Genomic DNA, 24,847 nt, shown 5'->3' on the forward strand with positions numbered 1-24,847 from the left:
ATCATGATTTTAAATACCTCTATCATATCCCCCCTCAGCTGTCTCTTCTCAAAGCTGAACAGCCCTAACCTCTTTAGCCTTTCCTCATAGGGGAGCTGTTCCATCTCCTTTATCATTTTGTTTGCCCTTCTCTGTACCTTCTCCATCACAACTTTATCTTTTTTTGAGATGGAGCAACCAGAATTGTACACAGTATTCAAGGTGCGGTCTCACCATAGAGTGATACAGAGGCATTATGACATTTTCCATTTTATTCACCATTCCCTTCCTAATAATTCCTAACATTAACTTCTGGAGCACACTGAGCCAACGATTTCAATATATTACCCACTATGACACCTAGATCTCTTTCCTGGGTGGTAGCTCCTAATATGGAATCTAACATAGCGTAAATACAACATGGGTTATTTTTCCCTATATGCATCACCTTCCACTTATCCACATTAAATTTCACCCAGGAGAGTTTCAGGGTTATTTAGGTGCTTTCATCCATATTTATTTCTTTATTTCTTTATTGAGTTTTATATACCGCCGTTTGGTTTCGCCATCACAACAGTTATATGATAGAAGAGAAAACAAAGTCATGGATCAGGGAGTGGGACTTAATTATAAAAGAGGGCTAGAGTACAAGTGGGATATAGTGGATTAGGGATTAGGGTAGTGTAGTCCATATATGATAAAAAAGAAGATAGTGTCAAAGAATGAGGGAGGCTAAGAGGGTAGGATTTATAGAATTCAGGGATAGAAGGGTAATGCTTAAGTTATAGTACAAATTGACTTAGTGCAATGTATAGTACAGTGTGGTACATGTTATATAGGACAAGATGAAATTACTTAGTTGTCTGTTAGTTGTCTTCATATGCAGTGAGGTAGAGGTCAGAGCTGATTCCAGATAGGCTTGGTAAAAGATCCAGGTTTTGACTTTATACCAGAATCATCACCAACATCATCATTTGTTTATCTCACATTATTCCAGATCAGAGTATATTACATAATAGTGGGTCTACGGACCCTGAACCAAAGCACCAAAAAGAACAGAATGAGGGGATAATAAACAAGGATTAAGCAACTGTTATGGCTGTGGGCCTGGCTAGGGCTGGTGATCCTGGAGGGGAAGACCAGGACTTCAGGACAGATGCAGACCGTACTAACGATCTTTGTCCTATGCCAGCCATCTCCAATGCAGGTTGGGCCCTTGGGTTCTGGCAGCCGGCAGGACTTACACTGTGGCTGATGTAGGTGCAGACAGTGCTGGATTGGAACAAGGCAAGGTTGGAATCAGGCAGGCTTGCCTTGCACCCGGAAGCGGGTGCAAGTAAGTGTGGAACTCTGGAACAGACTGGAACACATAGAACAGACAGACCAGGACAAGACAAAACAGGACAGGACAAAAACAGAACTAGGAACACAAAAGAAAAAAAGGCAACAGACTAAAAGGTAGGCCTGCGAAGACCACCAGAAGAAGGCCTGGAAGGCCACAGAAAAAGGCAAAATCAGAACAAGCCTGGAAGGCCCAGATGCAAGAGAGTAGTCCAAGGCAGGACAAAGCCTAGCAGAGATCTGAGGAAACTCAATAAGGCAGTGAGCATAGCGAAAAGCAGGGTTAAATAGAGTCCTGCTGAGTCATGGGCATTTCAAAGTATGATTTTATTTGAACTTTAATTTCTTTTTGTATTCACTAAGGGGCGGATTTTAAGAGCCCTGCTCGCCTAAATCTGCCCAAATCCGGGCGGATTTAGGCGAGCAGGGCCCTGCGCGCCAGTGAGCCTATTTTACATAGGCCTACCGGCGCGCGCAGAGCCCCGGGACTCGCGTAAGTCCCGGGGTTTTCGGAGGGGGGCGTGTCGGGGGCGGGACCGAGCGCAGCGGCGTTTTCGGGGCGTGTCGGGAGCATTCCGGGGGCGGGCCCGGGGGCGTGGCTACGGCCCGGGCAATCCGGGGGCGTGGCCGCGCCCTCCGGACCCGCCCCCAGGTCGCGTCCCGGCGCGCTAGCGGCCCGCTGGCGCGCAGGGATTTACTTCTCCCTCCGGGAGGCGTAAATCCCCCGACAAAGGTAAGTGAGGGGTTTAGACAGGGCCGGGCGGGTGGGTTAGGTAGGGGAAGGGAGGGGAAGGTGAGGGGAGGGCAAAGGAAAGTTCCCTTCGAGGCCACTCCGATTTCGGAGCGGCCTCGGAGGGAATGGAGGTAGGCTGCGCGGCTCGGCGCGCGCCGGCTATACGGAATCGATAGCCTTGCGCGCGCCGATCCCGGATTTTAGCGGATACGCGCGGCTACGCGCGTATCTACTAAAATCCAGCGTACTTTTGTTGGCGCCTGGAGCGCCAACAAAAGTACGCCTATTCGCGGTATTTGAAAATCTACCCCTAAGTGTTTATTAGCAAATGAAACAGGCAGTTTAGAGTCATTTAAATCTAGGTTTTCTTTGTCTATGTCCATTTGAGCTACTTCATACATAATCATAACCTCTTAATTTAAGGGTTTTTAATTTTGACTGGGGTTTAAATATATTTATTTGGTGTCTTATAAAGCTAATGTTTTTAAACTGATAACTAGGTGACATGTTAGTTTGTGAATGACCAGCAACAAGACTAAAATTATTAACTAAAATCGGGGTTAATCGGATGTTCTATAAAATCACTAATCAACAACTCTTATTTTGAAGATTATCCTCATTATCGGGGGGGGGAGGGGGTTGTGATAATTTATATAACCAAAAAAGTGACTGAGATAAGAAACAAAACTCTCATCTTTTCAGCTCAAGTTAATTACCTTTGCAAATTCACAATTCTATTACAAATACTAACCTTTACTAACATGCAAAATTAATCCACATCTATTATTCTTAAACACACAAAATTGTTACACTTGCAAATATTAACTTTTACTAGCTCACAAAATGAATCCAAAATTTATTATCCCTAAACACATTTGAGTCTTTATTTGCCAACAAATTCTAACCTTTAATAGCTCCCAAATTAATTCCAAAGTCTATTTTCCCTAAACTTAGGGAATTCTTAACACATGACAAATACTAGCCTAAAAACCAATACAAAATATGGACAGCTAGTAATTGTTTAACCCTTTAAGAATTGCTTTTTTCAAGATTTAAGCATTCTTTTTCAGCAATGTAAACTTCTCACTGACCTCAATCTCAAACATTTTCTATACGCCGACGATATTCAGGTACTGATCCCCATCGAAGAATCGCTCGCAAAAACACTGTTCTAGTGGGAATCCTGCCTCCAAAATATCAAACAACTGCTTACAAGTCTCAACCTGATAATAAATTCATCAAAAACGGAACTTCTACTCATCACTCCTGAAAACAGTTCTATCACATACACTCATCCTATCGTACCAAGCACTACACAAGTGAGAGATCTTGGAGTTCAAATTGACAATCACCTAAACCTGAAAGCCAACATCAACAAAACCACCAGAGACTGCTTTTATAAGCTCCAAGTGCTGAAAAGAATACGACCTCTCTTCCACACACATGACTTCAGAACGATCCTACAATCAATCATTTTCGCAAAGCTGGACTATTGTAACACCATCATGCTTGGTCTCCCTTCATCACATACCAAACCATTACAAATGGTACAAAATGCCTCCGCCCGTATACTCACCAACACCAGGAGAAGAGAACACATAACACCCATCTTGATGGACCTCCATTGGCTGCCCATCCACTTCAGAATAATCTACAAGGCCATTCTCACCATTTTCAAAAACATCCATCAATTAGCCCCAATCGATCTCCATATTCCTCTCCGATTACACCATTCCACAAGACCGACAAGAGATGCTTACAAAGGATCACTTCAAGTACCTCCAGCCAAGACTACCAGACACATCACGCTTAGAGATCGGGCATTCTCCACAGCCGGTCCAACATTATGGAACTCCATTCCCCCCGATCTTAGAATGGAACCCAACATTTCAACATTCAAGAAAAGACTCAAAACGTGGCTGTTCACACAGGCCTTCCCTAACTCCAACTCCATCTAACTCCCTTCATGCAACAAGCTCCGCTAGCATTAGCGTTAATAACCACCTTTCACAATGTTATTTATACTTGTATATAACTATCTGATCTTCATTTCCTCTCTCATTCCAAGTTATTGTTTTCCTTGTTATATGTAACTGCTTTTCTGCACTTTTGTTTAAATGGTAAAGTTTATTATAATTTCACCCCTGTTTCTTGTGAACCAGCATGATGGGACCACCGTCTTGAATGTTGGTATATAAAAACTATCTGATATAACTATCTGATCTTCATTTCCTCTCTCATTCCAAGTTATTGTTTTCCTTGTTATATGTAACTGCTTTTCTGCACTTTTGTTTAAATGGTAAAGTTTATTATAATTTCACCCCTGTTTCTTGTGAACCAGCATGATGGGACCACCGTCTTGAATGTTGGTATATAAAAAACTTAAATAAATAAAATAAATAAATAAAATAAGTCCAAGTTACCATCAGCAGATGAATGTTCAGCAGTCAACACATCCTCTGGACTGACAGAGACAATGAAATGCATGAAAGATATAAATACACAAGATGCAAAGCTTTTTCAGAAAAAAGAATGCTGGAGAATAAGAGATTAAAGTATGAGAATCCATTGATGTAGGCTCAGGAGCAAATTCAGAAAAAAATGTCTTTACAAAGAGTGAATTATGTATGAAATGGCCTCATAGTAGAAATGGTATAGACAAAAATAATAATAGAATTCAAGCATGGGATAAGCGCAGAGTATTCCTAGTTGCGAAGTAAAAGGAATTCTACCAGGAATGAACAAATTAGATGTGCCTTTTCTGTCATCATATTCAGTGTTTCTATTTTGTTTCTTGGGATGCCTTGACAGAGCAATCTAATACATCAAGGGTAGATGGATTTGGGAAGGGAATGCTCATTTATCTTACACAACACAGATATGCTCATCTTTAACAATAAATGATATAAATTCACCTCATCATAGGAGAAGCATATTATACTCTGCATAACTACAATAGTAAAACACACACAAGTGCAAATCAGTTAAATAAGGACATCATTTCTACTCTACACAACTTTATACCAGTCTATTTGAATTTGCCTAAAATGCTGACCTATGATTCAGTTTCTGAGAGATGTATCAGCACTGTTGTAAGATTTCACATCTTCTACCCTCTCTGGAGTCTACGTTTTTGGCCAAATGTTAATACGGCCACGTGTATTAAAATCGGCATTTAAGCATGTGGCCAGGCCCTGCATGCACCGCGTGCATTTTCCAAAGGGACTGGCCACGTTCAAGTACAGAATTGTTTTGTCTCAAAAGCTCATGTCCTGTAACCTTGTCTTTGTTATCTCTTTAAAAGGTATCACAAAATACAAAGACTAGCTACTTTGAGCTGCAGCTTTAATGTATTCAGTCAAGGCTGCTAAATACAATATCTAAAGATGACTTGTTTATTTTTCTTCTCATTTTTGCTCTACCAAACCTAAACATGCCTGATTGTTTTACTGTTTTGAGTGTATGCATGACAAGATAGAAGGAACAGTTATCAGATGACTGGAAAAAGAAGAGGGGTAATAGTTTTCTAAGCCATCGTTTCCTCTACTTAAGAAACCCATCCCTCTTAAAGCTGCACAAATAGAGTTTAACAGCAACTATTTGGTTCTTCTTCCCAATCACATTTCAGCAGAGAAATGGAGTAATCCTCCGGTAAATAAAAGGATTGAATTGTATTGGAATGTTATGAATGTCACTTCACTCAAAGGGTTGTGCTCTGATCCCTGCCAGATAGATCTTTTACCCACAGACAACTCTTAACCGAATTTACTTTGGGTAAGGTAATGTTAAGGATGAGATCATATCTTTAGGCAGATAACTTCTATACACACGTTACTTGATAAATTTAGGGTACTCCTCATAAAAAGCATGCTAAAGCAATATTGTTTTAATTAAAAGTTGGAAATCTATCTTTGGAGACTAAGCAAACAATGAGGGGTAGATTTTCAAATACCGCGAATAGGCGTACTTTTGTTGGCGCTCCAGGCGCAAACAAAAGTACGCTGGATTTTAGCGGATACGCGCGTAGCCGCTAAAATCCAGGATCGGCGCGCGCAAGGCTATCGATTCCATATAGCCGGCGCGCGCCGAGCCGCGCAGCCTACCTCCGTTCCCTACGAGGCCGCTCCGAAATCGGAGCGGCCTCGAAGGGAACTTTCCTTTGCCCTCCCCTCACCTTCCCCTCCCTTCCCCTACCTAACCCACCCGCACGGCCCTGTCTAAACCCCTCACTTACTTTGTCGGGGGATTTACGCCTCCCGGAGGGAGAAGTAAATCCCCGCGCGCCAGCGGGGCCGCTAGCGTGCCGGGACGCGACCTGGGGGCGGGTCCGGAGGGCGCGGCCACGCCCCCGGACCGCCCCGGGCGGTAGCCACGCCCCCGGGCCCGCCCCGGAACGCTCCCGACATGCCCAGAAAACACCGCTGCGCTCGGTCCCGCCCCCGACACGCCCCCCTCCGAAAACCCCGGGACTTCTGCGAGTCCCGGGGCTCTGCACGCGCCGGTAGGCCTATGTAAAATAGGCTCACCGGTGCGCAGGGCCCTGCTCGCCTAAATCCGCCCAGATTTGGGCGGATTTAGGCGAGCAGGGCTCTTAAAATCCGCCCCTAAGTGTTTTCTTTAAACAGGTTTACTTGAAGAGCCATGCAAGTTGGGTCCTACATTCATCTCAAAATGTCTAAATTGTCTTTAGACTGGTGTGCTTTTTTCTTTTGGCTTATTTATGATTGCAGTAAAAAATATAGAAACATATATATAGAAATCACGGCAGAAGAAGACCAAATGGCCCATCCAGTCTGCCCAGCAAGCTTCACACATTTTTTCTCTCATACTTATCTGTTTCTCTTAGCTCTTGGTTCTATTTCCCTTCCACCCCCACCTTTAATGTAGAGAGCAGTGACGGAGCTGCATCCAAGTGAAATATCTAGCTTGATTAGTTAGAGGTAGTAGCCGCCGCAATAAGCAAGCTACACCCATGCTTATTTGTTTTACCCAGACTATGTTATACAGCCCTTATCGGTTGTTTTTCTTCTCCCCTGCCGTTGAAGCAGGGAGCTATGCTGGATATGCGTGAAGTATCAGTTTTCTTTTTTTCTCCCCTGCCGTTGAAGCAGAGAGCTATGCTGGATATGTGTGAAGTATCAGTCTTCTCCCATGCTGTTGAAGCAGAGAGCCATGCTGGATATGCATCGAAAGTGAAGTATCAGGCACATTTGGTTTGGGGTAGTAAATAATAATACAGTATCTTATAAACCAATAAAAATGTAATGAAAAACAAAGAAAAGCAAATGTTTTAGAGTAAAATTCAACTAACTAAATTCTTCTAATTAAATTTTATGATGGCATGACTGTACTCGGTTTTCCAAATGAATGATGCCAAAAATTGCTGGAGGTACTGTACTATGCATGAAAAGATTAAATAGGGAGAGAAAGTATGCATTATATCAGGACACTTTTCAAGCAGCCTGCATAGTTACAAATAATGTGGGAGGTTTCAAAAACCACATGGGTAGTTTCCCTTTGAAAATTAGGCAAAGTAGTATGGGATCCCATGGGATCCCCACTGTATGGTGCTAATTACCGAACCCTTTTGACATAGGAGTTAGAGTTATGTAGCAGAGAGGGGGTGCATAATTTTAAAACAGCATCTCCACAGTGGTTGTTGGAATTGTTGGCCCCCTGTTAGTATTAAAGCAGCTTGTATCATTACAAGGTATGACAGTGCCGTTTTGGTTTAGAATTGAGAGGAAGCAGGAAAAGATTTCTTGTTTGAGCTTTGGGCCTACCTCAGGGACCAGGCCTCTCAGTCTGGAATCCAGGGGAGGTGGGAGACCAATCCTTTCTGGGTGGTTTGTCTCCAAAAATAGGGTTTGTTTAGATTTTGCTTCTTTTGTGGAGTATTTTTGCAAGACCGCTGGTTCTTGGCCTGGGAAGTCTCTTTCTGGAGTGACCAGGATAGGGAAGACCTGCCCACAATCTGAGGTTGGTAGCTGATGGTGGTGGCCAGCTGCAAGAAACTTTCGGAGATTTGGGGGTGAAAAATTTGTTTTGAATATTTGGAAGGCAGATTTTTGCTGCCACCCTTCCTGTCCTGAAGTGGGGAAAACCAGAAGAGTGGTTCCGTTCCTGCTGCTTGGACCTTTCCTCTGAAAGATCTGGCGTGTCATCTGCAGAGAAAGAACTCTAAGGAAGAACTTTTGTTACACTTTAAAGACCTCCATCGCTTATCTTCACCCTGATGAGAAGAGATAAAAGTGGGAGTTTGTACAGATACTGGAGACTTTGTGTTTTTTGTCTGCCAGTATGTTTGGAAGGGAATTTGTCTCCCCCATCAACCTGGAAAGCTTTACTTTTCCATGCCGTGAAGGGTAAGTTCTTTCCCTGGCCCAATTACTGAGAGACACTTGAACAAATAAAAAACAAAAGTTGGAGAACTGTGATAGCAAGCTGTTTGTGCCAAGAACTGGTTATAAAATATCACTATTTGTTTTTTTTTGTTTTTTTTTTATTTATACTTTATTAGATTTTCAATTACATTATTTTGAAAAAGGAAATAAGAAATATGTAACACAACTATGAATAAAATACAAAATAAATGATATAAACCATAACCATCATTTGTGTACATTTCACATAATAGGGGGATAAAGCAATAATTATATATAAATATCAATTTATATATTTGCTAATAGTTGCCAATCTTAATATTAAAGATGAGAAATATTAGCTCACCATATAATAGGAGGAAGGTACGACATTACTTTTATTGACCTAAATCTCCAAAATTAGGCTGTGATTATCTAACAAAAAAGTCTCCAAATGAGCTGGATCCACAAATCTAAATTTCTTCCCTTGGTAGGTCACTTCACATACACAGGGGAATTTAAGAAAAAAAGTTGCCCCTATTCCCACTACTCGTTCTTTTAATGAAAGGAAATACTTTCTCCTTGCTTGAGTGGGCCGGGCAACATCAGGAAAAATTTGGATCCTATGCCCACAAAAAGATACGTCTTTAATTTTAAAGAAATTCCTAAAAATATTGTCCCTATCTTGTTCAGCAGGAAATGAAACAAAAAGAGTTGCTCTTTTATGTATTACATCAATGGATTCCTCCAAGAAGGTAAATACACCTATACTTGGAGGCTCTTCCATTTCTGTAGTTCGCTCATTTCTTCTAGGTCTTACAGAGAAATAAAAATTCTTAGAAACTTTAGGAAGTTCCTCCTCTTTATATTGTAAGATTTCTTTCAAAAATTTTTTAAACATCTCAATGGAGATAATAGTAGTGTCTGTGGAAAGTTTACCAACCTCAAGTTTTTTGATCTCAACAAATTTTCCAACCTTTCATTTTCTTTATGCAAAATCAAACTATCCTGCATAAACACATTCTGAGAGTTTTGTATTAATTGAATCTTAGAATTTAAATCACTTACTTCTTTTTCACAATTAACAATTTTTGTCTCATGCTGAGCAATTGAATTAGCATTAACATTAATCACAGTAGATAAGGATTTATTCATTAAAGAGATATTGTTATCTAATTTTGATATCATCTGCCATAAGTCACCTAAAGACACATTATCCGGAGGTACCGGATTAATGCCTATTAGGGATGTGAATCGTTTTTTGACGATTTAAAATATCGTCCGATATATTTTAAATCGTCAAAAATCGTTAGGGCCACGATACAATACCAATTCCCCCGATTTATCGTTAAAAAATCGTAAATCGGGGGAAGGGGGAGGGCAGGAAAACCGGCACACTAAAACCCCCTAAAACCCCCCCCCGACCCTTTAAATTAAATCCCCCACCCTCCCGAACCCCCCCCCCCCCAAATGCTTTAAATTACCTGGGGATCCAGTGGTGGTCCAGAACGGCAGCGGTCCGGAACGGCCCCCTCAATTGAATCCTTTTGTCTTCAGCCGGCGCCATTTTGCAAAATGGCCGCCGCAAAATGGCGGCGGCCATAGACAAAAACGATTCGACGCAGGAGGTCGTTCCGGACCCCCGCTGGACTTTTGGCAAGTCTTGTGGGGGTCAGGAGGCCCCCCCCAAGCTGGCCAAAAGTTTCTGGGAGTCCAGCGGGGTTCAGGAAGCGATTTCTTGCCGCGAATCGTTTTCCATACGGAAAATGGCGCCGGCCAGGAAAATGGCGCCGGCAGGAGATCGACTGCAGGAGGTCGTTCAGCGGCAGTCCGGAACCCCCGCTGAATGACCTCCTGCAGTCGATCTCCTGCCGGCGCCATTTTCCGTACGGAAAATGATTCGCGGCAAGAAATCGCTTCCTGAACCCCGCTGGACTCCCAGAAACTTTTGGCCACTTGGGGGGGCCTCCTGACCCCCACAAGACTTGCCAAAAGTCCAGCGGGGGTCCGGAACGACCTCCTGCGCCAAATCATTTTTGTCTATGGCCGCCGCCATTTTGCGGCGGCCATTTTGCAAAATGGCGCCGGCTGAAGACAAAAGGATTCAATTGAGGGGGCCGTTCTGGACCGCCGCCGTTCTGGACCACCAGGTAATTTAAAGCATTTGGGGGGGGTTCGGGAGGGTGGGGGATTTAATTTAAAGGGTCGGGGGTGGGTTTTAGGGGGTTGGCTCACGATTTTAACGATTTTTCACGATATTTTTAAAACCCAAACGGCAACAATACGATTCCCTCCCCCTCCCAGCCGAAATTGATCGTTAAGACGATCGAGGACACGATTCACATCTCTAATGCCTATACCCAGATCAACTGGTGGAATATCTAACACTTTTTTAACCTGTAAAACATTTTTATACCCATTGGTTTCTACCTGCCTTTGCAGGTTTACCTCCAAGGGCATTATTCCTACCAGTTCTTGTGGCACTTCGGTCGATGGAGCCCTAGAAGGCTGAGGTGGAGATATAGGCCCTTCACCAGGACTAAGGGAGGCCAAAGACACTCCTCCCACACTGTCCTCCTTTGGTGATATTTTTTGTCTAACAACATGCTGGTCCATTGGGCCTTTATGTTGTTGCTGCACTGGGGAAGATGTAATTACCTTTGCCTTTCTTTTCTTCCCCATCCAAGATTAGAACACGCAGAGGTTCTCCCAGAAGCCCAGACTAAGCCGGACCAAGCCGCTCGCCCCTTTGACGCGAGCGGCTTAGACGTCGCGCCGGCGGCGACGGTGCGCCGCACTACAGTAGTTGTTATAGTCTGTAGCCACGCCCCTCACGTCGCCAATCGCGTCGCAGCTGTTCTCACCGGCAAGTTGTAACACAGAGGCTCCTGCTGCACGGTAATCCTCGGGGAAGGGCTGGCAGCCCTCTCCTTCCTCCTCTCTAGCTCCCCGATCCACTATTTGTTTTTGAACCATTGCAATAGTGAAGTTTTGTTTGGACACCCAACTCAAGCATCCAGAGTATTTATTGACACTCACATCCCTCCCACTGAAGGGGAAGAGAGACCTTCCCAGGGAAAAGTCAGATAGAGTTATTTTGAAACCCTGGGTCCCGGAGAAGTATTTCCTCCCCAAAGCTTTTGGTAAGAACCCAACATATTGTGGCCACATAACTGTGAAGAAAAAAGAATTGGCCTTAGGAGCGGTGCACCCCTAACTTCTAGGCTTAAGCACTGGAATGGAGCTGCAGTAGTAATATTTGTGTTAGGACCTTTGTTTTCAATTTTATTTTATTTTTCTAGGAATATGTCAATGTTTCTTACAATTAATAAAACTGAGTGAAAATCATTGGGTAATAAGTGAGTCATTCCTTTCCACTGATTCTCCTTCAATTTTGGTTATAATAAACCCTAGGTATGGTATCCCCCAAAATTTTCAGCTCATTTTTGTTTTCTGTCTTGGGGTTGGGCCATTTCAGGTCCAGCCCTGAATCAGTGTTTTTTTTATTTCATAGGTAATTTTGGTTTAAAAAGAACACCTAGAACTGCCCCTTCACTTCCCATTTACTAAAATATTAAGGAACAGATATTAAAAGCTACTCACGGACGTAGATTTGTGCGCGCAACCCAGCGCTGCGTGCATGTTATTAAATCTGGGGTCGGCGATAGCTTGCTGGGGGCGGAGTCGGGGCGGTTAGGGGAGGAGTCATGGCGGCGAGGAGGCAGATGCTGCAATGTCTTTGCTGGCAGTGATAAGGCAAGCACCATTATCGTCACCAGTAGCGTGCCCAATAGCACCACCTTTCACAGTGGCGCTATTGGGTGTGAAAGCCAGCAGCGATAACACTGCGATGGTGCAATGGCTGCCAGCTTTCGCAGGAATGCCCCCCCACCCCCAATTTTCGCTGCATTCAGCATTCTGCATTAGAATGGTGAATCCAGGCCTAAAATACTTAAAATTATGCATCAAAACCTAATCTAATTAACAAGGTAAATAATCAGTAAGGGGCATTTTAACTCAAAATAATTTGGCAAACAGTAACAGTAATCCAACATTATAGCAAATAAACAAAATGCTAATCTTATTTAATTAGTAAATAAACAATAATATTAATAACTGGGGTATACAGGACCCATCCACATCTCCCCTTTTTACCCATAACCCCGAGTCATTTATTACTGAAGAATCACAAGTAGTCTATCATAACGCTTTGGAATCATTTTTCTGCAGCTTTAATTGTCTAATAACAAAGATACCAATAAACCTGGTGCTGAACCTTACAATCCCATTTCCCTACACACCACCAACCTCCCTCCATGGGAAGGGTCATGTTCCTGCCTCATTTCAGGGCTGTCAAAACGACGTGCCCGTCCAGACTGCACCTGCAACTCGAATTCTGGCCCAAAGCAATCCATATCTCATTCCTGTCAGAGGCAGCTCTCCTCCAAGGCCTGCCATGTATATCAAGGCCATGTGCTCCACTGCCCAGGCTGGGAACTGCCCAGGTCTGCTATTGAGGCTTGTCACGTACTGGCCACCAGGACCATCCCCCTTTTACTTCCCCCAGAAGCTCCGACAACCACTGCAACAGAAAATACAGGAATTACAACTCTCTTCACATAACATGCCTGGCACTAAACTAAGAAATACTTGGACAAGGAGAGAGGAGCTAACACCACTGCTGCTGGCAGGAGAGTCAGCAATCTAAAAGGGGAGGGGACGGAGAATCTCTCTCCTTTATGTGTGGCTGGCGAATCCTCCCCCCACCTCCCCGGGTAGCTGGCCAATCAGGGAGTACGCTAAAGCGGCTGCCTGTCAATATTGCCATGTGGCAAGCTGGAACATACCTGGAAGAAGCCAAGAAGGCCATATGCTTGGGGGGGGGAGGGCAGAGGATCATACAACCCCCACCACAAATTCAATTGCTCCCCTCCCCTGCCAGGGCACACTGCCTGTTGAGTGTGCGGTGGCTGGGGGGAGGGGGTTAGAAGAAACACAAGCAACCATCTGCAGAGTGAAGGGGGAGGAGCCTGGGTTCCCCTTTATCGGAGGCCTCTGCGTAATGTGGGTGCCATGGCCATCCCTTTAAACATAAGAATAATACCTAATAAAGATATAAGACAGTTAAAACAATTTAATAGAAAATAAACCATAAGAAAATGCAGGAGTCGTATCAGCCCAGCACTTTAGCTCTGTTCTAGGCAGAAACCACCCACCATAATTACAGTATGGACATATATCTGCCTAAACTATATCTACCATCAATAATAAAATAAATACTAATCATAATCCATCCCAAAATTCATTAGCCCACTACACTACTGACAGCAAAATATGTCTGTTTTGGAGAAGATAGTCTAATCCCCTCCAAAGATCAATGGTACTAAATTAGGGCTAGGATTTATTGGTCAAAGGCTGATTGAAGTAACCATGCCTTAAATTGCTTATGAAAGTGGAGGTAATCATCAATAATCAATAAATTTTCTATACAGCTTTGTTTGACTCTTTTAGGGTCAGATGGGCAATTTAGAAATGATTTTAAATAAAAACATAAATAAATAAATCGGTAGATAACTAGAATAATTAATTAATGTGTTCATAATTATCTCTAGGAGAGTTTGTTCCAAAGTAGAGGAGCAAGGTAGAAAAAGGTATTCCTGTGTGTGGCATCTAGTCTAGCTTTTTGGACTTATGGAGCTTTCCATAAATGATCTTCTTGGGACCTAAGTGTTCGTTGAGGCGGAGCCCTGGTGCTGCCTTGGAGAAGGAAAGTCTCCTGGTGGGAGAATATCATCCTGGTGCAGCAGGAAGTAATTTTGTAGCAAGGACCTGCTCTCCACATGATGTATTATCCTCTCGCACCAAAGATGTGTCTCCCAGGGCTACTGCCCAGGAGGGAAAGGTTAAGTCAGCCATCATAGCTAATGATTTGATTATTAGGAATGTAGATAACTAGGTGGCTGGTGGATATGAGGATTGCCTGGTAGCATGCCTGCCAGGTGTGAAGATGGTGGACTTCATGCATTACTTAGATAGGATTTTAGACTGTGCTGGGGAGGAACCAGCTATCGTGGATACTAACAACATGGGAAAATGTGGGAGGGAGGTGCTGGAAGCCAAATTTTATGTAGAAAGATGAAATCCAAAACCTCCAGGGTGGCATTTTCTGAAATGCTTTCTATTCCACGCGCAGGTCCCCAGAAGCAGGCAGAACTCCAGAGTCTCAATGCATGGATGAGACGATGGTGCAAGGAAGATGGATTCAGTTTTGTAAGGAACTAGGCAACCTTTTGGGGAAGGGGGAGACTTTTTTTTCAAAGGGACGGGCTCCAACTTAACCAGGTTGGAAACAGGCTGCTGGCGCTCACCTTTAAAAAAGGAGATAGAGCAGATTTAAAACTAGGACAAAGGGAAAAGCTGACAGTCACTCAGCAGCACATGATTTAGAGGGAGGTATCTTCAAAAGATGTTAATAAAGCAGAAGGGTTAGGGCATACCAACAGGGAGGTTCCAATAAAAGCAAAAGTAGTCCATGTGCCTATAAGTATAGAATCACCTGAGTTAAAAGATTCCAAATTATCCCTATCAATTGAATAGCAGGTTGTTAATACAAAAAAAAAAAAAAAAACACTTTGAAATGTCTGTATGTCAATGCCAAAAGTCTAAGAAGATGGCACGCACACATGGATGCTCCGATTTTATAACATGTGCACACCTGCACATGCATGTTATATATAAAATTGGTGTGCTGTGCGCACATGTGCGCATGGATTTTATAATCCATGCGCACATGTGCGTGCGGCAGGCACAAAGGGGAATGGAATTAAGCAATTTTTGCATGGCTTCCCCAGTTCCCTCCCTCCCCCCTCCCCTAACCTCCTTTCCCCTTCCACTATCCTACCTACCCACTAAACCCTTTCTCCTACCTTTATATTTTTTTTGTTTTGTTGCTTTCTGCTCCAGCAGAGCATTAGCAACTTGCGTGTGTCGGCTTCCCTTTCCCTGTACAGCGGCAAATGGCCACTGCACTGGCCGCCTCCAGCCCCACCCCTTTACCTGGCCTGGAACTTTGGCGCATATCATGGGTTACGCGTGTGGCTAGGCCCTTTGAAGATGCACGCAGCGCGCGCAAGGCCCGGCCATGCGCGTTAACTCCCGTTTTCCCTGCGCGCACCTTTCTTAAAGTCTATCCGTAAATGCACAATCAAATTTTTATGGGAAGAAATCCCATAACGAGGGGGGAAGAGTTTAGTGATTGGAGTATATTACCCTTGACCTAGCCAAAATGATAGGAAGGACAATAAAATGCTAAGGGAAATTAGGGAAGCTAACCAAATTGGTAGTGCAGTAATACTGGGAGATTTCTATTACCCCAATTTTGACTGGTTCACTGTATCATCAGGAAATGCTAGAGAGATAAAGTTCCTGGATAAAATGAAGGACAGCTTTATGGAGCAATTGGTTTAGGAACCAATTGAGAGAGGGAGATTTTAGATCTAATTCTTAGAGGAGAACACATTTTGGTGAGAGAGGTAATGGTGGCAATAGTGATCATAACATGATCAATTTTTAATCAATAAATAAATCCATGGTTCTAGCACTAAATTTTCAAAAGGGAAACATTGATAAATGAGAAAAATAGAAAAAAAACTGAAAGTGAATGTGAGACTTTTGAAGTGGACATTGCTTCAAATCCTGGACATCAGAAATGCCAGAAATCAGATGGCAAGCAACTTTTGTTGAATTGGGAAAAGTTTTCAATATCTTACATGAACAATGCTGGTATGATATCATGGCAAGGTTTCCTCTGATTGATTTGGAAATGTTTAAGCAGCAAGGAGACAGCTGCTGGCAGAATTCATTTAGTTCACTTACTAACATTGAACACTTACTCATTCTTGAAAGAACTTACTAACCAATTTACTTACATACAACCAACTGTGCATAACTACAGTAATAATTTACTGTAATACCAGTACAATATATCCAGCTATATGACAGATTGACAGCACTAGTGATAAGACTAACACAAATGTAATAGTATCCAGAGCAGTCTTTTCATATTACAGAGAGAGAGAGAGAGAGAGACCCATATCAGAGAATTTCAGGAAATTTGGGAAGAGACAGATGGCCACTGGCAATTCCCATTTTCCAGCTTGTGGGTGAGAAATTTCCATGAAGGGTGGGATTTGTAAATGTTGTTTTCCAATTTTAAAACAGAGTTAATCACATATTTAAAAGGCAGTCACTAGTTTAGAGTAACAAATTAACAGATTTGCCTTCTAATGTTCAGATATGTTTGATTTTAAAGTGAGTATTGCTGAGAATATTGTTGTGAATTGTTGTGGCCAGTGACAAGGTTTTAAATCAAACCAGAGGTCACTGAAAATTTGTCATAAAGATGTGTAAGGATATATCTTCTCTGCTATTATGATATATTTTGTTTATTTTTAGGAATCAATATATCTGGGTGAATTCTTATTTTTTGTGCTCAACTGTGTGGTTAATTTTGTTGTATTGAGTATAGGGTGGGGCCTTGAGATAAATTATGGAACTTTATTAGGGTAATCTTACACCAAATAAGCTGAGGGTAAGAAATGTGGGGGGTGGATTTCTTCTCTAGTAGTTTATATTACCAGTGACAGAATAATCCAGGATCTCCCTGCTTATAGAAGACACCGCAGCTGGGATGTCCCAATCAACATATGGCAGATTTAAATCTCCTAACAATAGCACCTCCCCTTTCATAGCAATTTTGTGAATATTCTCCAATAAATCTGTCCATCTCCACTGTCTGTGATGGAGATCTGTATATTATACCAATATAAAGAGATGTTCCATTCCTTCTTTCCATATTAACCCACAATGCCTTCTCCTTACCTCATAAGCCATAAAATTCTGTTGCTTTAATATTATTTTTTTATATAATCCTTTGTCTACTCCCTTCTTTCCTAATCAGTTCTTCCTAAATAGATTGTAGCCCAAAACAGTAAAAACCACAAAAAAAAAAAAGATATATATTCCTGCCTGAGCTGTGTTCTGTAAGAACAAAAATAGAGCCATACATATTTTAACAGCCTACTGAGGCTCTGTTGGAAATGCCTGCTGAAATAAGTAACTTTTCAGGATTGTTTTTTAAAGCAATGAGCATCAGTCAGGTTTCAGATAGAATCAAGGAGACCGTTCCAAAAAAATAATACTGGCAATTGAGAACATCCTTTCATGGATCTCAGTAAACTTGGCAAAGAGGAGGGAAGATCCATGCTGAGTGGATCTTAAAGATCTTGAGTTTTTGTAAATCCACAGTCTATAGCTTACCCAACAGGAGTGTGAGTTTAATAACTTATGCATCAGCATTCCAATCTTGTATTTTATCCTCCATTGCACTGGTAACCAGTGTAGGGAGTAGAGCACAGGGAAGATATGCTCAAGGCTGAATTTTCTGGTTAGGATATTGGCTATAGCATTTTGCAAGTAGTGCATTAGATAGGAGACCAAGAAAGGTGGAATTACTATAATCAAGATGTGTAAGAATTAAGGCTTGTAAGACTCCTGAAAATCATATAAAGTTATATAAGGTCTTAGCCTCCTTAATATCCATGTGAGGGAGTCTATAGGAAACTCCCTCAAACTGCCTTAACCCTTTGAACCCTTTGAACCCATAGGTATGGCCTAATATCAATATCAACACCCGTTATCCCGGTAAACCGGTATAATCACATACTGAATAACCAATACTAATATTAAAAATAGCACATTGACAAAAATTATTGGTTTTCCCGAGGAAATTAGGGTTGACGGGTTTATCGCCATAGGAACCTAGGGTTCAAAGGGTTAAGGGACTGGGCACAGATGTCTCACCAGGTCTTCCTTAAGAATCAAGCCCACAAGGAATCCTGGGTGAAGGGAGGAGCACCTCACCAGAGTATAAGAACTCAGGCCCTAGAAGGGTTAAATAGGCCCTGGGGAGCAGATTTCTCTGTGTTACCTGAAATTTGTTTGTTTTGTTTTGCTTTGCACTTTGTTTGTCATTGTAAATAAATTGCACAAAAGAAACAGCCTTAGTCTCTGCCTTCTTATTCCTTCTGGCTGTTTCCAAGCCACTAACACCCAAGTTGCCACAATGCATGATATAAAGAATGCTGATTTAACCAGAGACTTGATGTGTAGACACAAGGTAAGGTTAGAATCGAGGATTAGACCAAGATTATAAGGTCTGTGATGTCACAGATGAAAGAAGAAGGCATATCACATGAGGGAATCTTACTGAGAATCATGACTTCAGTTTTTTCCACATTCAGAGATAATTTATTTGCAAACAAGCATTGAGTAATGTATGATAAACATGTAGAAATGAAGTTAAATGTGAATGACTAGGAAGATCTTACAGGAACAAAAAATTGCATGCCATCCACTGACAGAAGCAGGAAGAAAGTGAAACATTGTTTTCTAAAGATAAAAAATAGCATTCAATACACCAAAAGTATGTGTTATATTTTATTGGTCTGCTTTTTAATTTTGAGACAAATAATAGCCCATTAAAATTATAAGGATGCTTAATATCATTTTTGTCCAGAACATCAGGAGGTCCATATTCAGAAGCATTTAGATGGATAAATCAGAATGCATATTTGGGTGCTTAGTCAGCTATATTTTAGTTAGAATTTAGCCAGTTAAGTTAGGGTTGTTTCCAGGGGGCATAACTGGGAGTAAATGAGTTAGGTGGTAAAATAATCACTTACTCCAATTTTCAAATTTAGCCTGGTCAGGTGAAAGAACTGTCCTAAAGTTAGCCGACTAACTTTAAGATAGCCACCTGTATTCAATAATGCAGCTGCTCTATTGAATATACTTCCAAAGTTAATTGGATAAGTTTATCTGGCTAACTTTGCTATCCATATAGTGACTGAATAAGGACCTCTCAGAGTTCAATGAAACAGATATTTATTGACTGAGCTTTGATTGTGGTGAAAAATTATCACCTATCATTTTTTTTTTGGCAGTACAATACCCTTTCAGTCATGTTGTCACAGATGGGGGCAATAATTTTTCTATAGTGATTTACTGAGCATTTATTCTCTTCAATGTTTGCCTATGAAAAAGCAGACATCTTTTTATACGTTTTCAAGAGAGGCAGAATCCAACCTGTAAAGGATTAACTCAATAATGAATTCCAGGCTGCACCACTGTCTTGGTGTAAGCCAAAGCTTTGTGACTGGATATCTGCTTCTTTCACTGAAAGAGAAACTGATACATTTAAGGAATTGACATGCTTAATACTTTTAAATACTACAGCTAGTTTGACAGTTATAAAATCCTAGATCCCTGTAATGGTTTGAAAGTGCAATTGAGAATACAATTTAATTTTCTCTCTATCTCTCTCTTTAGTATTACTATCTAACTAGCTCCCTATAGATATGTAAAGAGTGAAGATAAGGTGTAATTCAAACAGTTTAGCTGTAAAATTCACAGCAAAATAACAGTGATGTTAGTTCAGTCCCTAGTGGACAACAGTAGGAATAACCATCTGCTTCTCTTAAAAAGGCCAACAATTTAATAAAAGAACAAGGCAAAAAAGATCAGTGTAAAGCACACAAAAGACAAAGATGCTTTCATCCTGCAATATACAACCAGCTCTTTTCTGTGGAGTCCTCATTTATCACTTGTTCTACAGCACAAAGCAATCTCCAATTCAAACAACAGCATTACAAGTAATTAAATACTGTATACAGTGCAAGAGACACCAGCTTAGTTTACTGTGCCTTTGTGCATTTACAAACATGCACACCTTTTTAATCACAAATTGCTAAAAACAGGTCTAAGACAACTCTTTACCAGCTTTTACTATTTGATGTTTGCAAGGAATTAACAAGCTGGACAGTGTGCTGGGGAGACATAGATCTCAAAAGTAAAGGGGAGAGCTAAACCTAGAGAGAACTGGCTCACCATAGTTGCCAACCTTTGTATCAAAGACAACACTTGATGAAGAAGCCTCACCTTTTCTACATTTTCTGACATAAAAGTGTCATTGTAGGTGAGATCTTTTTATTAAGACATTTGTGACTACCTTCCTGCTGCCTTCATCAGGTCAATTAAAAAAAAAAAAGGCAATGTATTAGCTTTCATTTATTTCTCTCAATCCAAGCAAACTAAGACATTGACAAACTACTTTGTTCACTGTGAGACAGCGGCAATGAAAAGTATCTAACAGCAAATATATTTGAACTCATCTCCTGTATGACAAATGACACTCATTTATTTGCATAATGTGGAATTACATGAAGACATAATACAGCTAAGCATAACATTGCTATAAATAACACATCATGCAATTCATAACAGCTCATGTCATGTCAAATGCTAATAAAGATTTTCAGAGATCTGTGTGAAGGGTTACTAATATTACTGTTAGTATCAGAGTTAGCAGCTTCATCATTTGCTGCCGTATAAGACAGAGAAGCATGTGTCTTCTAGCGAAATGTGTCACATTTATCGATAAACCAATTCATGCTGGCCAAAAAGAGCAAATGTATGAACTGCTACTTATTTGAACAACATTTCTCTGCACACTATAAAAACCTTGCATTGATGTTCTCATGTTATATGCCCTTTCACAGCATATCGTGAAAAGCATGCTCATTCATTATATCAGTTTAGTCTAGCAACCATGAATAACGTGGAGCTTTCTTAAGATTACATTTCCATTACCAAGATTACTGCCAAAACATAGATTGTAAAAGCAGCGCTGGTTCCTTTTTAATAAATGGAAGTGTTCACTGACATCAGTGCCCAGATTTTGATAGGTGACATTTAGTCTGATGATCTATAAAAAGACATTGTGAAACACTGGCTAACTTTGCTCTCTGGGGTTCACATCATAGTTCTTTCACTCTGACTTCAAAACGCCATTGAGAGTTCATAACAAATACATTGAGATAGGACACAGCATGTAAATAGTTTTACTTGTTAGAACAACCTCTAAAGAAGGGTGCACTTTAGTGCAAGGTTCCCCTGTTTGCAAATGCAGTAAACAAGCGAATGCTGCATTTTATCTTGCCTTCAGTAAACAGCTACAGGCAAATATGTTGTTTATTTTCAAGTTTTAGAAAGAGCACTTACTTTTTGCAGCCACTGCGTGTAATTTTCCATCACATGCTCCAGATGTTGCAGTTTCTGGGAAGAGAAATCCTGTTCCACATGAGGAGCATCTCTCTGCAGAGCATTTGCGTTATACTGGTTTGTCGTGCTTTCACGACAGTTCCCGTCTTGCTCTGGTAAAATAAACGTGTAGGTGCACTGCCCGTGCTGAATCCGATTATATCTTCTGCCATTGCTCTCTGCCCCTCTCCGCTGGACGTTGCACCCTGCATCCACCAACACAGTAACCAGAATGGCAAATGAAAGCAAAGTTGTCATTCTACTGACAGCTTCCTTCTTTGGCTTTCTAGGAATCTTGTCTCTGCTTCTTACTTCAAGCTGCACTTTATTTGGATGCAAAAAAAATAAAAAAATAAAAAAAGGCTCAGAACTTCAGAAAAGTAATTGTAGAGGACCATGGAAGTGTTAGTTTTAGTTCAAGCTGGTTTTATTTCACTGTGATGATAGCTTCCTTAGTTAAACTGTGGTACAATTATTACATAGTAGATAGCAGATTTATTGTTTCCTCTCTGTTACAGAGCAGCAATAAGCCTGCTTTAGTTAGCTGCATGTGCATACCCCGTCTCTTTCCCCTGCACTATCTCCTGCAGAACTGCTATTTTTTCTCAGACCTCAGTGAGTTTTATTAAGGCTGAACATTCAAGCCAAGCTGGAAGCAGCCTGCCTTTCACAAGATGACTTGACAGGAATGTGTGTTTGAGTGCGCCCCTATGCTAAGGATGGCTGATGCCTCAGTACAGAGGGATCATTTTACAAACAGACTAGAAGCATGACCTCAGCTATGTATGGCTATTCAGCCTCTATTCTATGCAGCAGCTAAAATTTACTAACCCCCAATAAACAAAACAATCCCCTATAATACACTTTTGATACATCAGCCTAAAGAATTAAAACTAAAATAAGATCTAGAATTAGATCAGCAATCCTTGATGTTAGAACAGTGGTAAAAATGCATAATGACATTATTTTAAAATCATTTGGATAGAAGGTCTTCCCAGTAAGCATATTTAATTACTACTATATCCTTTTAGATTTGGGCTATGTATTGCCTATTGTATATGAAAACCTATAGCTGTAAAATGTAAGTAATGCTCTGCAAAACACCCCAAAGTGCTAAATTTAGCAATCAGACAAAATTCCCACAGCAATTTTTCATTAACTTTTGATTTCACATTTTTTTCTGTGGATTTCTTTCCCCTTTCAAAAGTTATAAGCAATTAAAATCCTGAACAAAAGATGTACTATTTTAAATTTGTGCAACTGTTAAGGTCTGAAGAAATATATACTGCGTAGTGACAATTCTGAACTAGATTTAAGGTTTTGATAAAAGTAAGGTGAAGCAGAGTCATGCATTGTCTTGGAGGTTCATATATTACATTTTTTTGTTGGTCTAATAAAGTACTTACCTGTAACAGGTATTCTCCATAAACAGCAGGATAACCAACAATGTATCTCATGTAGCCAACTAAGGGGATCATTTATCAAAGTGCTATATGACATTTTTCTTTTGTGTAATAGGGATTTTTATTGTGGTGATGTGAGAGAGAGAGAGAGAGAGAGAGAGAGAGAGAGAGAGAGAGAGAGAGAGAGAGAGAGAGAGAGAGAGAGACTAGCCATAATGCTCTCACACTTAGATAGGTATTTATATCTCTATGGTATGTCCATCTAGTAACTCGAGGTGATGAGGTTTAGGTATTAGTGTAGGAGTTAGGGGCCACTTTGACATTCAAAGTGAGACGTACGAACAAAACAGGGCTCTCTTGTGAAGATTTGATGACCTTTGAAGTGAGGAAACTCACCCAAATATGAGATTTGTGCAATGTTCTCTCAACCTAGCTTGATGTTACCCAGGTAGAGAGTATCTCATGTAGCCAACTAAGGGGATCATTTATCAAAGTGCTATATGACATTTTCACATGCAAATAGGGGAGGAGTTTGGCTAGGCTCACAGTTTTGTGAAGCCATTTCACATGGCTTTAACTACACATTTTTCTTTTGTGTAATAGGGCTTTTTATTGTGGTGATGTGATAGAGAGAGAGAGAGAGAGAGAGAGAGAGAGAGAGAGAGAGAGAGAGAGAGAGAGAGAGAGAGAGAGAGAGAGAGAGAGAGAGAGAGAGAGAGAGAGAGAGAGAGAGAGACTAGCCATAATGCTCTCACACTTAGATAGGTATTTATATCTCTATGGTATGTCCATCTAGTAACTCGAGGTGATGAGGTTTAGGTATTAGTGTAGGAGTTAGGGGCCACTTTGACATTCAAAGTGAGACGTACGAACAAAACAGGGCTCTCTTGTGAAGATTTGATGACCTTCGAAGTGAGGAAACTCACCCAAATATGAGATTTGTGCAATGTTCTCTCAACCTATCTTGATGTTACCCAGGTAGAGAGTATCTCTACTTGGGTAACATCTCTCTCTCTCTCTCTCTCTCTCTCTCTCTCTAGGACTAAACATGGTCCCCCCAGTGGTTGTATGTAGGAAATACAACAATTCTAAACATTATCACAATTTGTGGTAAGATAGGTATTATTGCAATAAACTGCCTATTACCATAAAATACACCTCTTTTCCTATCGCATGCGATATTTAATGCATTTTGATAAATCCAGGCCTAAGTTCTGAACAAGTATTGGTCCTTTTACTGTCTTTAATAGCCAGGGAAATTGATAGGGTAAGCATGGTTCTCCCTTTGATCACTGAGGACTGAAAGTGTATTCTGCTGTGAAAGTGAACCATTTTCTGTTATTCTTTGCTAGCAGGGGTTACCTCTGGAAATACATTTGTCCTCCCTGAGACCCACATCATGACAGACCCAATGGACAAGAAACTTAAAGCCCACAAAGAACACAAAGCACTGCAGCCAATTCACAAAGAAAGAGACCTTGATTTTACTACCAGGGTAATTGAAGCAAGGATTTCCTAAATAGAAAATTATATCATAGATCATGAATAACTAAAATCTGCAATCTTGAGAGGGCATAACTGTCTCTATTATGGTAGCAGTTACACAATTATTTTCACTATGTCAGATTTTCTCCATAAAAAAAATCAATTTCTTTCTGAAATTTGGCACGCAAAGTTGGATTCTCAGGGCTAGATATAAAGATCCAGGAAAAGTAGGGCAAAAAATGCAAGACACATACAACTCAATTTGCTTGCACAATGTTGAAATAGCAAGACTTGTATTTCCTGAAATTTCTGAAAAGGGAAAAGAATTGCACAGAAAAAAAATTGTGCAGACTAAATAGTGTGCAAAAACAATTTTTTTGCTTATA

General features: G+C 41.0%; 1 protein-coding gene across 8 annotated transcripts in view; it reads right to left on the minus strand.

The window, feature by feature from the left end:
- The window catches only part of ANGPT1 (angiopoietin 1), a 749,830-nt gene extending 727,656 nt beyond the window's left edge, over positions 1-22,174 (minus strand). For 4 of the 8 annotated variants that reach the window (XM_029591880.1, XM_029591881.1, XM_029591883.1 and 1 more), the window contains exon 1: positions 21,535-22,173. In XM_029591880.1, the coding sequence (XP_029447740.1) occupies positions 21,535-21,831 (297 nt within the window). In that variant the 5' untranslated portion in view covers positions 21,832-22,173. Of the gene's footprint in view, positions 1-21,534 lie in introns of all 8 variants that reach the window. The other 4 variants (XM_029591876.1, XM_029591877.1, XM_029591878.1 and 1 more) reach the window with 2 other exon arrangements.
- Positions 22,175-24,847: the final 2,673 nt, after the last annotated feature.

Source organism: Rhinatrema bivittatum, chromosome 2 (assembly GCF_901001135.1).
Source record: "Rhinatrema bivittatum chromosome 2, aRhiBiv1.1, whole genome shotgun sequence".
Taxonomy (NCBI): Eukaryota; Metazoa; Chordata; class Amphibia; order Gymnophiona; family Rhinatrematidae; genus Rhinatrema; species Rhinatrema bivittatum.